General features: G+C 33.1%; 1 protein-coding gene across 1 annotated transcript in view; it reads left to right on the top strand.

Moving 5' to 3' along the window:
- The window catches only part of HELRODRAFT_194102 (hypothetical protein), a gene marked incomplete at its 5' end in the record, with an annotated part of 12,964 nt that extends 3,033 nt beyond the window's left edge, over window positions 1–9,931 (top strand). Inside the window, 11 exons of the mRNA XM_009030269.1 lie at window positions 1,530–1,576; window positions 2,466–2,592; window positions 3,254–3,381; window positions 3,778–3,848; window positions 4,610–4,668; window positions 5,513–5,622; window positions 6,071–6,175; window positions 8,066–8,230; window positions 8,845–8,936; window positions 9,204–9,297; window positions 9,559–9,931. Coding sequence (XP_009028517.1) covers window positions 1,530–1,576; window positions 2,466–2,592; window positions 3,254–3,381; window positions 3,778–3,848; window positions 4,610–4,668; window positions 5,513–5,622; window positions 6,071–6,175; window positions 8,066–8,191 — 773 coding nt within the window. The 3' untranslated portion in view covers window positions 8,192–8,230; window positions 8,845–8,936; window positions 9,204–9,297; window positions 9,559–9,931. The remainder of the gene's footprint in view (window positions 1–1,529; window positions 1,577–2,465; window positions 2,593–3,253; window positions 3,382–3,777; window positions 3,849–4,609; window positions 4,669–5,512; window positions 5,623–6,070; window positions 6,176–8,065; window positions 8,231–8,844; window positions 8,937–9,203; window positions 9,298–9,558) is intronic.
- Between the last annotated feature and the right edge of the window lie 3,616 nt (window positions 9,932–13,547).

Below are 13,547 nucleotides of genomic sequence, written 5' to 3'. Positions count from 1 at the left end.
AAAGTATATAAATTGTATTTAACTGTTCAGTGATCACGGTGGCCTTCACAAGATTATTTTATCTTATGTGGTCTCTGGAATCAGCTGTCTGATGGATTTATTTTCTTTTAAATTTTTCTTTCAGTTGGTTCAAATAAAGTATTTTCGTTCGTTCGTTAAGTAGGTTCTGTTGCATAACTGTGTCTTTATATATAAATACATTATTATTATTGTTGTTATTATTATTATTATTATTTATTTGAAGTGTCACTAACTTTTATTATTGTCTGAAAATGTTTTCGCTTTTTCATTTCTGATCGATATTTATTAGTTACCTTTTATTATTATTGTTTTATTTTCGTTATTATTATTATTATTGTTATTATTGTTGTTGTTGTTTTAAAAAAATTTTTTTAAACAAGTAGTTTTTAAAACATTAAAATAGTAAGGCTAATGTCTAAACAAATATGTAGTTTATAAATCATTTTACTACTACACCAGCCAGCATCATCACCCTAATCATCATCACCATAACCATCATTATCACCATCGTTATAATAGTAATAATAATAATCATCATCGTCATCTTTTTCATAATCATCATCATTGTCATCATCACTATCATCATCGCTGCTGTCTACATGTATTCTTATCATGTCTCCATGTTATTATTATGATATTGATATCATTTTCTATAAGATCATCATCATCGGTATAGTTTACATGTTACATGCTAGTTTGCATCACTTACATGTTAGTTTACATCGTTATCATTTTTTATATTATCACTGACATTCAGTATGACATCATCATTATTGTTTGGTATAACTTCATCTGTATGGTTACCATGGATGTCTAGGCAACAACAACAACAACAGCAGCAAAACAATAAATTGTCAAAAATAATGAAAACAACAACACAGCCTAAGCTTATGCGAATATATTTGTGTTTGAGTTTGTTCAGTAGATCAAATGATGGGTTACATTAATAACATCAATAGCAATAATTGTCATCAACACTGATGTCTAATTTATTTAATGTGATCTATTCATAAAGTCTTTTGCTGTTGGTTAGCACATATGTTAAATCACATTGTCATGGTTAATAATGTTAATATTATTATTATTATTATTATTATATTATTATTATTATTAACCAGGCAAACATTTCAACTAATTCAAGACATGATTTTATGTAGAGACTTGATAAATTACTCTTATATTTATATGAGTATTCAAGTGTTAATATATTTATCAGTCAGAGATGAGCTGATTGTTAAGTTTAATTATTCCTATTTGAGAAGAAAAATAATTGTTATTGGTTGGTTATATTGAAATATAATAGTGTGTGTGTGTGTGTCTGTGTGCGTGCGTGCGTGTGTAAGTAAATACATTTACAGTGATCATACAAGTGTTAGAAATAACTTCTGATCCATCAGTGCTAATAAATGAAATAGAATTTAGGCACACAACTATATACTGTATCTGTATTTACGTTTGAATATCATTGAAATCTACTTATTTAAATCATTTTATTTTTGTTATGATAGATGGGGGGCAGGAGGCACTGAAGCAATGGCATCAAGCAACACCTAAGGTAATATGATGCGTGATGTAATTGGAATGTAAGGGTGATGTGATGTAATAAGGATGTGTTGTAATAATGATGTGTTGTAATGGTGATGTGATGATGATGTGTTGTAATGGTGATGTGATGCGATGATGATGTGTTGTAATGATGATGTGATGTGATGGTGATGTGATGATGATGTGTTGTAATGGTGATGTGATGATGATGATGTGTTGTAATGGTGATGTGATGCGATGATGATGTGTTGTAATGGTGATGTGATGTGATGGTGATGTGATGATGATGTGTTGTAATGGTGATGTGATGATGATGTGTTGTAATGGTAATGTGATGATGATGCGTTTTAATGATGATGTGTTGTAATGATGATGTAATGTGATGGTGATGTGTTGTAATGATGATGCGATGTAATGTTGATGATGTGATTAAATAATGTGATGTCAGATAGAAAAGGATGAATTGTAATGTAATATAATTGCTGTTATATTGATGACGACATAGAGATAACTAAATAGGTGATGTTGTTGAGGTTGTTGTTGATCTGTGTAAATGGTGTTGATGATGTCCAGATGTAGACTACCTTTTAATGAATGGATGCAGTGGTGTTGTTAATGATATATATATATATATATATATTTAACACATAGATGTGTCAAGATCTTTTGTTGTTGTTTCATTTATATGTTATATGTTGTATTTATATGTTGTCGTTTCTCTATAGTACACCACTCCAAAGACGAAAAAGAAGAAAAGTAAGAAGCCGCCATCATCATCAACAGCAGCTGCAACAACCACCACAACTGCAATAACGACAACAACAAACTTGACAACATCAGCAAACAACAACCTAACCAATGACGTCACAGCAGACCACTACACAACAACAACAACAAAGACATCAGTTAGTCCAGTTGAGTTGAATGGTCATGTGAATGGTGTTGTTGAGGATGAAGATGAGGAAGAAGAAGAGGAATTGGTGAAGAAGCAGCAGAAGATGAAGGATGCTCAGAGACACAAAGAAGGTTTGATCGTTTCTATTCCTATGTATATATGTATGCTTGTTTGTATGTATGTATGTGTAGTTGTATATGTACCTGTTTGTATGTGTGATATATGTTTGTATTTGAATACATTTGTTACAGACGCACATTTGTATGTATTATATATACAGTGCAGTATGTATAATTATTTTTATTTCTACCTGTTAATAGGCATCTTTATATGCTTGTGTGTAGATGTGTGTGTGTGCGTGTGTGTGTGTGCGTGCGTGCGTGTGTTTATTTTTTTTTCTTCACTAATTTTTTTATTCCTCATGTTCTTATGCAAAATGATGATCAATATCTCCTTGCAGATTACAAACACATGTCCAAGAAAGGTTTGCTATATTTTACATCATGCACATAATGAATGTATTTTCTATCATATTATGCTATATTAAAATACACCTTGATTTTGATTTTGATTTTGTTTTTTCAAATGTCTCAACAAAACCAATGTGAGCCATAGAAAGTAATTTTAACTTAACTTCCCCCCTCTTCTATATTTTCATTTTATTTTATCAATTTTGAATCCAGTTTTCAATCAACATCCTTACATTGTTTTTGTTCATTCATCTATCCATTCTTCCATCCATCTATCCATTCATTCATCCATCCATCCATCCATCAAAATTTTTCAACAAAGAGCGTGATAGAACGATGAGTGAAATAAGTGTGGCGTCGACAACCGAGAGGTCGAAGAACCCACATGCTGGCTTGGAGAAGTCCTGCAAGGAACTTCAACGACAGACAACATCCCTCCAGCACCTTAAGGTTCCTAGCGTGTTAATTATTTCCCCCTTTTTTCTTCTTTTTAAAATTGGAATCTACCCATCTTATCTGGCAGTCATCTTTTATTACCTCTCTTATCTGATGATGACTTTCTAGCTTTGTTTGTTTTACTAGTCAGTGGAATTAGCTCTGTGTGTGCGTGTATCTGTGTGCTTTTGTGTGTTACTTGACGTGTATGTGTGGGTGTGTGTATGATGATGATGATGATGAGGGAAGGTGATAGTGAGGATGTTATTACTTGAAAGATAGAATAAAATATTATTGACCGTGATAGTTATAATAATTAAATCGTCAATAATGCATATAATGATGATGACGATGATGGTGGTGGTGAAGATGATGGGGTTAATGATAACGATGACAACTACGATGATGCAGGTGGTTTTAAAGGAGCAGATGGACAAGTCATACAAGCGAGTGAATGAAGTTTTTAAAGAGTTACGACAACAGTTAAGTTAACTTTAACCCCGTCTTACTTAATATTATTATTATTATTATTATTATTATTATTATTATTATCACTAAACATAAATTGTATAATGTAATTTTAACGTAAATCAAATAAAATATAACATAATAATAAATAAAAATAATAGTTAAGAATAAAAACATAATTAATGATGAAAAAAAAGTTTAAAGATATTAATCTGTTTCATTGCATCATATCTATTCTTTATTTTATTTATTGCTATAATTGCGTTCATTATTAACTTTTCTAAGATTGTTTTCAGCTGTTAAGTAGAGATTTGCTCCGTCTTAATAAATGCCAATTGATACAACCAGGGAAACTCATTTGATGTTTTTCAATAACTGTCAATCCCTATGTATTGTGCTTGTGTTCTTATTAAATTCTTCATAACTGCATTCATTTTCAAGTGCCACTTCACAATTTCGTCTAATCTCAAATGATTATTTTATATTTTAAGGTATTTTTTGGTTTTCGTGTTAGTAGTAAAATGTGTATCATTATTACATTAGCTCAGCAGCCATCTTTCCATAATTACCTACATTGGCATGGCATGCATATGCATCGTTCATGCTTATTTCACGCATACACAATTCAAATTCGTTTGTTTGGTGGTTTCTTTTCCATCTTGTTTGCTCTCTATTTTCAATAATGCCATCATTGGTTTCATGGATTGTGATGTTTTTTTTGTAAACATTTTTGTTGATGGTTATTGATGAGAATAATTTTGATGATGTTACAAAGGATGGTGGAGAGAGAAGCAGAGCTGATGTTTCTACTGGACAAATCTAAGGCCAAGGCTTGTAAGTTTCCACGCTGTTTGATTGATGTCTGATGGTTGATGTTGATGTGAAGCGCCATGCAGGGTCTCACACGTTTAGGAAAGCCAGGACAAGTCCTCCAATTGAATTTTTAGGCGATGCAAAGTTTTAGAATACGACCAAGGTCATGAAATGTCATGGAATTTTAATGAACGATCACGGGAAAGTTTCACTACGTAGTGTAAACATGTTGCTGCCTTACGGCGTTGTTTGCTTATTGCACCTTTTTATGTGCTTGCACTCTGATTTAAATACACATTTTAAAATTTCTATTTATGTTAAGTTATGTCATAAGTTCAATCTTGTGTCATTAAATTGCGTGGGCAACACGCGCAAAGATAATGGATCTTAATTTTGAACATATTGCGCACGGCAAAAGCTTAATATTTTTGAACGTTTTTTTGGGAACGCGTATAATTTCAAGGCTTGTTTGTTAAAATTTATTGCCAATAACCACAAAATGTATCAAAAATGTGCGTGAGATTCTGATGTTTCCTTATGTACCTTTATTTATATTAGAGTACCAAGCATTAGCAAGATCTCATCGGGTTAATCTTATTAACCTAACACCTGGTTGGCCTTTTTTAATGCGCGGTTTTATTTTATTTTTATAATTTTATGAAATTTTATTTATTAATCCACAAATTCAAACAAACCTGTCGTATATGTAATATGATACTGGTGGTTTACTAGTTTCTATAAAATTAAAACAATTGTATAAGTCATTTTTTTGTCCTGGTGTTTGATGAAAAATATTAATGCACCATCCATTATTATTTAACTTATAAATTGTTATCATATGCTCTTGATGATTTGAATAACCCAGCTGAAGTGTTAGCAACATATGAATTGAAGGCAGCTGATTTGAAATTGAGAACTGATAGGGCGCAGGCCATGAATGATAAAGAGGTGGCCATACTCAGATCTGATATCAAGGTCTGTTTTCACATAATCACATCATCAACTTCACATAATCACATCACATCAACTTCACATAATCACATCACATCAACTTTACATAATCACATCATCAACTTCACATAATCACATCACATCAACTTCACATGATCACATCACATCAACTTCACATAATTACATCATAAACTTCACATAATCACATCACATTAACTTTACATGATCACATCACATCAACTTCACATCATTACATCATAAACTTCACATAATCGCATCGCATCACATCAACTTCACATATTCACATCATCACATGCACGCCTGGCACATGCATCAGTGCCATTATTTTCAACACCCTGCATGCTCCAGGCACGTATATATCATCATCATCGTCGTAGCATTAACGAGCAATACATCATTACACATCACATGGTCGTCATTATAATTTTGTCACATGACATCATGACGACAGCACTTTGTGACCGACCACAAGCACTACGAAGAAGTGGCCACCAATCCAAAGTTCACGTGTGATTTCAACAAGATGCTCTCCAATCTGTGCAACAGTTTGGGGAGGGTTGGTTGTGATGATGATGGTGGTGGTAATGGTGGTGATGGTGGTGGTGGTGGTGGTGGTCATAATTTTAATATTAAATAATGATAATATTAAAGTTCATCATTCCCTCTCGTGAGCTACATTATAATGATTGAAGCTGTTCTAATGGTTGTGTTATTGATTTCTATAACATGTTGTTGTTGTTGATGATAATGAGGATGATGATGGTGTCGATAATGATAGTGATATTAATGACAAAAAAGTGCTTAAAATGATGAGGATGATAAAGATGATGGTGATTAAGTTATTAACAATGATAACAAGGGTTCTTGGGATATTAACAACGATGATGATGATGATAACAAAGATGATGATGATAAGGATGATGATGACGATAAGCGATAAGCGAGCTGAGTGTTTGTTTGTCTACTGCGTTGGATGAAATCAATAACCTGACAGTTTCTTATCTTATTGCACAGACCACACCTGGTCATTATCAGCATTATTATCATCTGTAGCTTCATATAATAATCGTTAATATTATTATTATCATCTGCAACTTCCTATATTAATCATCATTATTATTATCATTTTTATCACTATTATTATTATCATTATTATATCATTATGATTAGCTGTAACTTTCTATGTTAATCATTATCATCATGACCTTCAATACCATCTCAGTGCAATGCAATATTTATTGTACGAACAGATTATCATCATCGTCGTCATTATCATTCTATTGACACGTTCAAAATTATTACTATCATCATCATCATCATTAACAGCAACACTATCATAATCACATCATATCTTGTTATTGTTGTTATTATTATTATTATTATTATTATTATTATGCACCGACGAATTGTTAACAACTTCTTCACAACATTTACAATATATTAACTTTGCATTGACAATCCGTTGTTGCCAGTTAGAAGAGGAGTTCTGCATGGAGACCCAGGCTCTCTCCTATTATTCAACCTTGGTTTCAATCCTCTCATGATGAACTTAGAGAATTAAGAATTTAGACAATGTGGTTATCTATGAGGGGCCAACATGCAAGGTGAAATCTAGATCATGGTTCTGGATTCAAATACCTAGTTTAAATATACGATTCGGAATTGAATGACACAAAGGCCAAAGAAGAAATGGTCTCCAAGTTGTCTCGGCTGCTGAATATCACGACTGATCTTGATGTTCCAGCACAAATGAAGTTACAAATTTTAAGACGATTCATCACTTCACAATTTGAGCTACGGAGCTACAACTTCTCCCTGACATGGATCGCTAATGCTCTAGACAGTCTAGTGGTAGAAGCAGTCAGAAATTGGCTAACAATGCCAATCAGCGGTTCTGTGTTAGAGATGTTGAGTCTGCCGTTGAAGGTTGAGGCCAAAATACTGTTTCATTTAAGGACTCTGCATTGAAAATGAGAATCAAACTCCGCAACTATTTTAAAACAAGTTCAAATACAGAAATTCGATGTCTTTGGCGGGAAACAGCATTAGACTACAAAATGTCCGACACCTTGCTTTCGAAATCGGACTCAACATCTTAGTTGCTAAAAGGCTTAGAAAAAAAGCTGGGTAGATGCCTGTTGGAATCACATTGTTTCTTTGCGAAGTCAAGGTGCTCTTAGCAAATCTGTGTCAGTGACAATATCTCAAATAACTCATTGATACAAGATATTAGATACTCATTGCAGCACCACAAATACACCTTGAAATTGAATTGACTGACCTATGCAATAAACTCATTTGATTTTTTTAAACACCTTTACAACTTTCAGAGTTTAGCTCACCAACATTATCACCATCAAATGACCACTAACATCGTTTGAAACCCACTCACTTCATCATAATCATCTTAGTCATACATAACCATCACCATCTTAATACCACACAGTTCCTCCCATCCGAGGCATCTCAGAGTACCAGGCTCACTTGCCCGCCAACAGCATCGACTGCAGTTCACCCGCGTATGATTCAACTTCCGACGCTGCTGCTGCCGATTCTGCTGACAATGGGTTGAAAGTTCACCACCACCATCCTCGTCATCATCCACACTCTGGTTGTTTGTATATTTTATGTTATCTTTGATGTTCGTGGTTTTTTTTTTATTGTCATTGATTTTACTTGTTTTACGCAATTCCGCAAGTCGACTATGCAATTAAAGATGCTGGAATCTGATCAATTATTCTCCAACGTCTTCCATGTAGAAGGGCTTTCAATCAATCAGCATGAGGACGGAATGAATCTCTTCAGATCTCCACCAAACCATTGAAAATCATAACTAGCAGTCTAACTAAATTGCTTTTAGATTTAGTCTATCTTTTTGTTGACCTGCAGTCTTTTTTAATCCACTGGTGATTAGATGCTACGTTATCGATCAGTTGGCTACTTTTAATTATATGACGTCATTTCTGTATTTCAAACTCTTCAACGTTCAACAAACACACGTTTGTTTATTTGCAAAACGTAAAGATGAGCATGAGCGGGCACGCATGGGGGCTGACCTCTGCTCTCGAACCAGCCGGCACCCTCACCAACCAACCATGAATGAACACGTTGCCCAACTATAAAACAGCCACTTTGTTTTGTGTATTTCAATGAATTGTTTTTTACAATGTTGACGTCACTCGTCTCTTTGTCATAAAAATTTTACCATTCGTCACAACATTTCAGCTTCAGTGCATATATTGAACCAATCAGAATCATTGACCAAATATGAGAACCAAGCGCTGACCAATCGCATCGCTCAGCTTTCTACTGGAGAGGTTAGTTTTTCTCTTACCCTATTATCTCTATCTCTACTGTATCAAAATCCACGTCTCATTGTTTTAATTATATATATATATATATATATATATATATGTGTGTGTGTGTGTGTGTGTGTGTGTGTTTGTGTATATATATATATATATGTGTGTGTGTGTGTGTGTGTGTGTGTGTTTTTGTACGAGTGTTTGTGTGTGTGTGTGTGTGGATGTGTGTGTGTGTGTGTGTGTAAACTTGTATGTAATGGGACATACCACTCTCAACAGGTTGCCGCCCACACTGCAGTGCCTTCCACCACATCTACCAACTTCTCAAACTTCAGGAGCCCCAAGGGGAGGGGTTATAGAGGAGGTGGAAGTGGTAGGTGATGATGATTATGATAAGAGTGATGATTGGATGATTATAAGATCTAGTTAACGAATGTTGTAGTATGATTTGCTGGTTGACTGTTATACTGATGCTTGCTAAATGGTTGGTTGGTCGGTCGGTCGGTCGGTTGGTTGGTGGACAGATTTGCTCTTGAGTTGGCAGACAGTTTACTTGTTAGCGGGTATAAATTGATAGTTTCACGTTGATCAGTGGTTACAAAATTCCACACACGCCACCACATCAATTACTCAGGCCCGCAAGCGGGGAGAGGAGGAGGAATGAGGGGTGGAAGAGGGAGAACTGCTGCTACTGGATCATCAGGTCCTTTCCAGTCACCAAGACAGCAACCATCCTCATGATCAACAGCATGACCAACGACAACATCAACAACAACATGACCAACAACAACAACAACATGACCAACAATGTGGAGTGGAGCATGGTTGAAGATGGCGGTGCTGGTGCTGGATGTCTTGTAAAGGTTGCCTGATAAATTGTGTTCAAATGACGTCATCCAACTGTTAGAGGAAAAATGTGCAGAGCTGATTGAAATGGTATTTACATAAAAAATTAAGGCATGAAACATTTAAAAAATTTACAACATAAAGTGTCGAGGTAATGTGGAAATGTTTGTACCATGCATGCATGATGTGTGTGTGTGTGTGTGTGTGTGTGTGTGTGTGTGTGTGTGTGTGTGTGTGTGTGTGTGTGTGTGTGTGTGTGTGTGTGTGTGTGTGTGTGTGTGTGAATTTGTGTTAGTGGTGTGGTTGATCGTGCTTGCATGTATTTTCATCCGTGTGTACGTTTGCGTCGAATGTACAAAAAAATTACAGAAGAAATGTGCAGAGCTGATTGAAATGGTATTTGGTATAATGGTATTGAAATGGTAATGGTTATGTATGTTGTGTGTGAGGGGAGTTTGAACGTCTTGCATTTATGCTTTATTGTCGTTTTTTGTGTACCAGGTTGTTAATCTTTCTTGTGGTTTGTTTTGTTGTTGTTTGTTTTGTTGTTACAACATTAACTTGTTATTATTGTTAATGTAACATTATACACGTTGGTTTTATAATTTTTGTTGTTCGTGTTTGTTTTTTGAGATTATTATGATTGTAATTAACATAAAAAGGATACGTCATTTTCAAATGAATATTTTTGCCGTACTTTTAATAAATAATTTTGTAATTATTGATGTTACTCTTGTTACTTATTACTACCTTTCAAATCATAATACTGTGAGTTTGCATTGTGCCAGCTTTTTTATCAGCTCTTGAATCAGCTGTTTTATCAGTTGTTAAATCAGCCGCTGAATGATTCTAGGTAAATATTGTTCATACAATGGGAGGTGTTTTATTTTATTTAATTTTTCGCTCTTTTTGAAATTAATTGAGAGTTAAATTATTTTGAAATTAGTCGAATGTATCCAAGATATTGCAGCTCGAGATTAGTTTAATGTTTCTAATTTGTAAATTATTTTCATACTTCCTAAATTAGATATTTATTAAAATGATCATTTCTTTATGTGTCTGTCTATCTGTTTATATTTCCGCTTGTATGTGGTTGTTATGCGATTTGGTTACTTACCTTTAAAGGTTTCTATTGTTTTAAATTGTGTTTCTTGTGTATGTTTCTGCAATTTCTCGTGTATATTTTTGTGATCTTCCATTTGTTTTGTTTCCTCATTTGTAAATATACATTTCTCTTCCATTGAGATTTATTAAATTTTGCATTATTTTTCCAATTTGAAATTGTACTTTTGATCTAAATTATATTCAACCCCTCAATTCTCAGACGACAATGGTCCACATGCATACGAAGGTGAATAGTGTCTGTCGTCATTTTTTTTGTTGTTGTTGATGTTATTGTTGGTTGTTGTTTGTTGTTGTCGTTGTTGTCGTTGCTCGCATTTACCAACTAGACGATTGTGAATACATAAATGTATGTTGTAATATACACGTGTGTATCGTTCTGTGCGTAATGAATGCCGCCCTGTAATTAATTGTCATTTTCCTCATTTGATATTCTTCTTCGTCAATTGTTTTCGTGCTCAGTTGGTTATCTTCTGATAAATAAATAAATTAATAAATAAATTAATTAATTAATTAATAATAATTATAATATAATATATTTATATTATAGTTGTAATGAGGATTGTTGTGTACTAAAAATTGACTATTGTCTTGTCTCATCTATAAAATTGCTTTTCTTATTTATTATATTTACTCGTATTTATCTTATTATCGAAGAGATGATGGTCACTATATATTCATTCATTCATTCAATATTAATTTTATTAATTTACATGTCCATGTTTTATATATATATATATATATATATATATATATATATTAATTTTTATCTATGTATTCAATTTTCTGGATACGAGGAGTAGTACAGAGCTGATGTCGATGATGGGACTGAATGAGGATATTGTGACATTGATAAGGAGATCGAGATTGCGGTGGTATGGACATGGGTTTAGAAGGGATGAAAGGGTCGGGATTAGGCAAGCGTTGGAGTTCGAGGTTGAAGGAGTGATAGGAAGGGGTCGTTCGCGATTGAGATGGAGAGCAGGTGGAGAAGAACAGAGTGAAAGCGGAGTTGCGTGATACTGAGGCGAGTGACAGATGTGAATGGCGTCGAGGGGTATTTCGGTTTCATCATAGATAGCCAAACGGCAACCCCCGATCTCGGGGAAAATGTCGTCTAAACGTGTGTTGTGTTGTTGTTGTATTCAATTTTTACTGTTGCAGATAAGTAAATATAGATATTGAGAGAGAGAGAGAGAGTTTTTTTCTTTCTATTACAAAATACATGCATATCTTATTATGTGTTCTTCTTCATTGTTACCATCGTCGTTATTGTTAATTCGTTTTAAAATTATTTCTGATTAATATCCTACTAACAATATTAGCATGTTTATTTTTGTTCTTGTTTACACACACTCACTTCACACTCACACACAGATATATATATATATATATATTTATACATATGAGAATAATTTTTTAAATTACCGTTGTGCATTAATATTTAATTATAATATTTAATATATATATATATATATATATATATATATATATATATATATATATATATATATATATATATGATATTTACACGTAATGATTTTACTAATTACAGAGTTATGTTAATTTTTTTTGAATCGTCCCAAATGATCCCAATGACCTTTTGATCGCCAGTGCACAATCGGTCTATTTAAACATGTTCATGTGTATGTACGTGACATCAACGTTTATAATTGATCTTATATCATGCTAATGTTTGCTATATATATATAGATACTTATATGTATATACATATATATATGTATATATATATGTGTATATATATATATAGGTAAAAGGCCATTACGTAATAAATAATAAAATGGCGATAGAATTGAATAATAATATATATATATATATATATATATGTATATATATATATATAAATATATATATATAGCTTACCTTTGAAAATATATCTATTATTGTTGATAGTACATTTATTTCTTTTATAATTTGATTTTCTTGCTCATCCATCGTTCCATTCATTCATCCATCCATGCATGGTTACAGTATTTGTGCCTTCCTACGTTATCCATTCATTCATACATTCAGTTCATTTATTTATTCATCCATTCGCTAGTCTAACCTGGCCACACATTTCAATATTAATTTCTTTATTCATTCTTTCATTTCTTCATTCATTCACTAAATATATTAGCTCGTCCATGACTATACAGGATGGCCTTGTAAACAGCATCACATTACATTACGTTACTCGTTGAGTAGGCTCACTTTAAATTGCAATGCGTTGTTACATTACATTACTTGTAACTTAAAGAGAATAGCTGAAAGTGCATCCATCCATCCATTCATTCATCCATTCATTCATTCATTTATTCTTTTTTTATTACGTTTGATATGTTCATAACACATTTTTCCATTCTTATATCATTCTTTCATTCATCCATCCATCCATCAAACTATTTGTTTAATCCAGTTGAAACAAAACCTGTGATAAAGCCAAAATACCATAAAAATTTTCTTTTAATAAATCACACAGATTTATAATACGTACAGTTAGTTTAACAATTAAATGAACATTAATACAAATATAGTTCTTATTTACATGTACATTTAAATAGAGAAATATAGAGAGAGGGGGGGCGAGAGAGAGAGAGTAGACAGGCAACATGCATTATGAATGTCCTCTGCACCTACGTGTATAAACTTGTA

This window comes from Helobdella robusta (genome assembly GCF_000326865.2).
Source record: "Helobdella robusta unplaced genomic scaffold HELROscaffold_66, whole genome shotgun sequence".
Classification (NCBI taxonomy): domain Eukaryota; kingdom Metazoa; phylum Annelida; class Clitellata; order Rhynchobdellida; family Glossiphoniidae; genus Helobdella; species Helobdella robusta.
The sequence above is the reverse complement of the archived record's forward strand: the minus strand, read 5'-3'. Positions and strand labels throughout refer to the sequence as shown.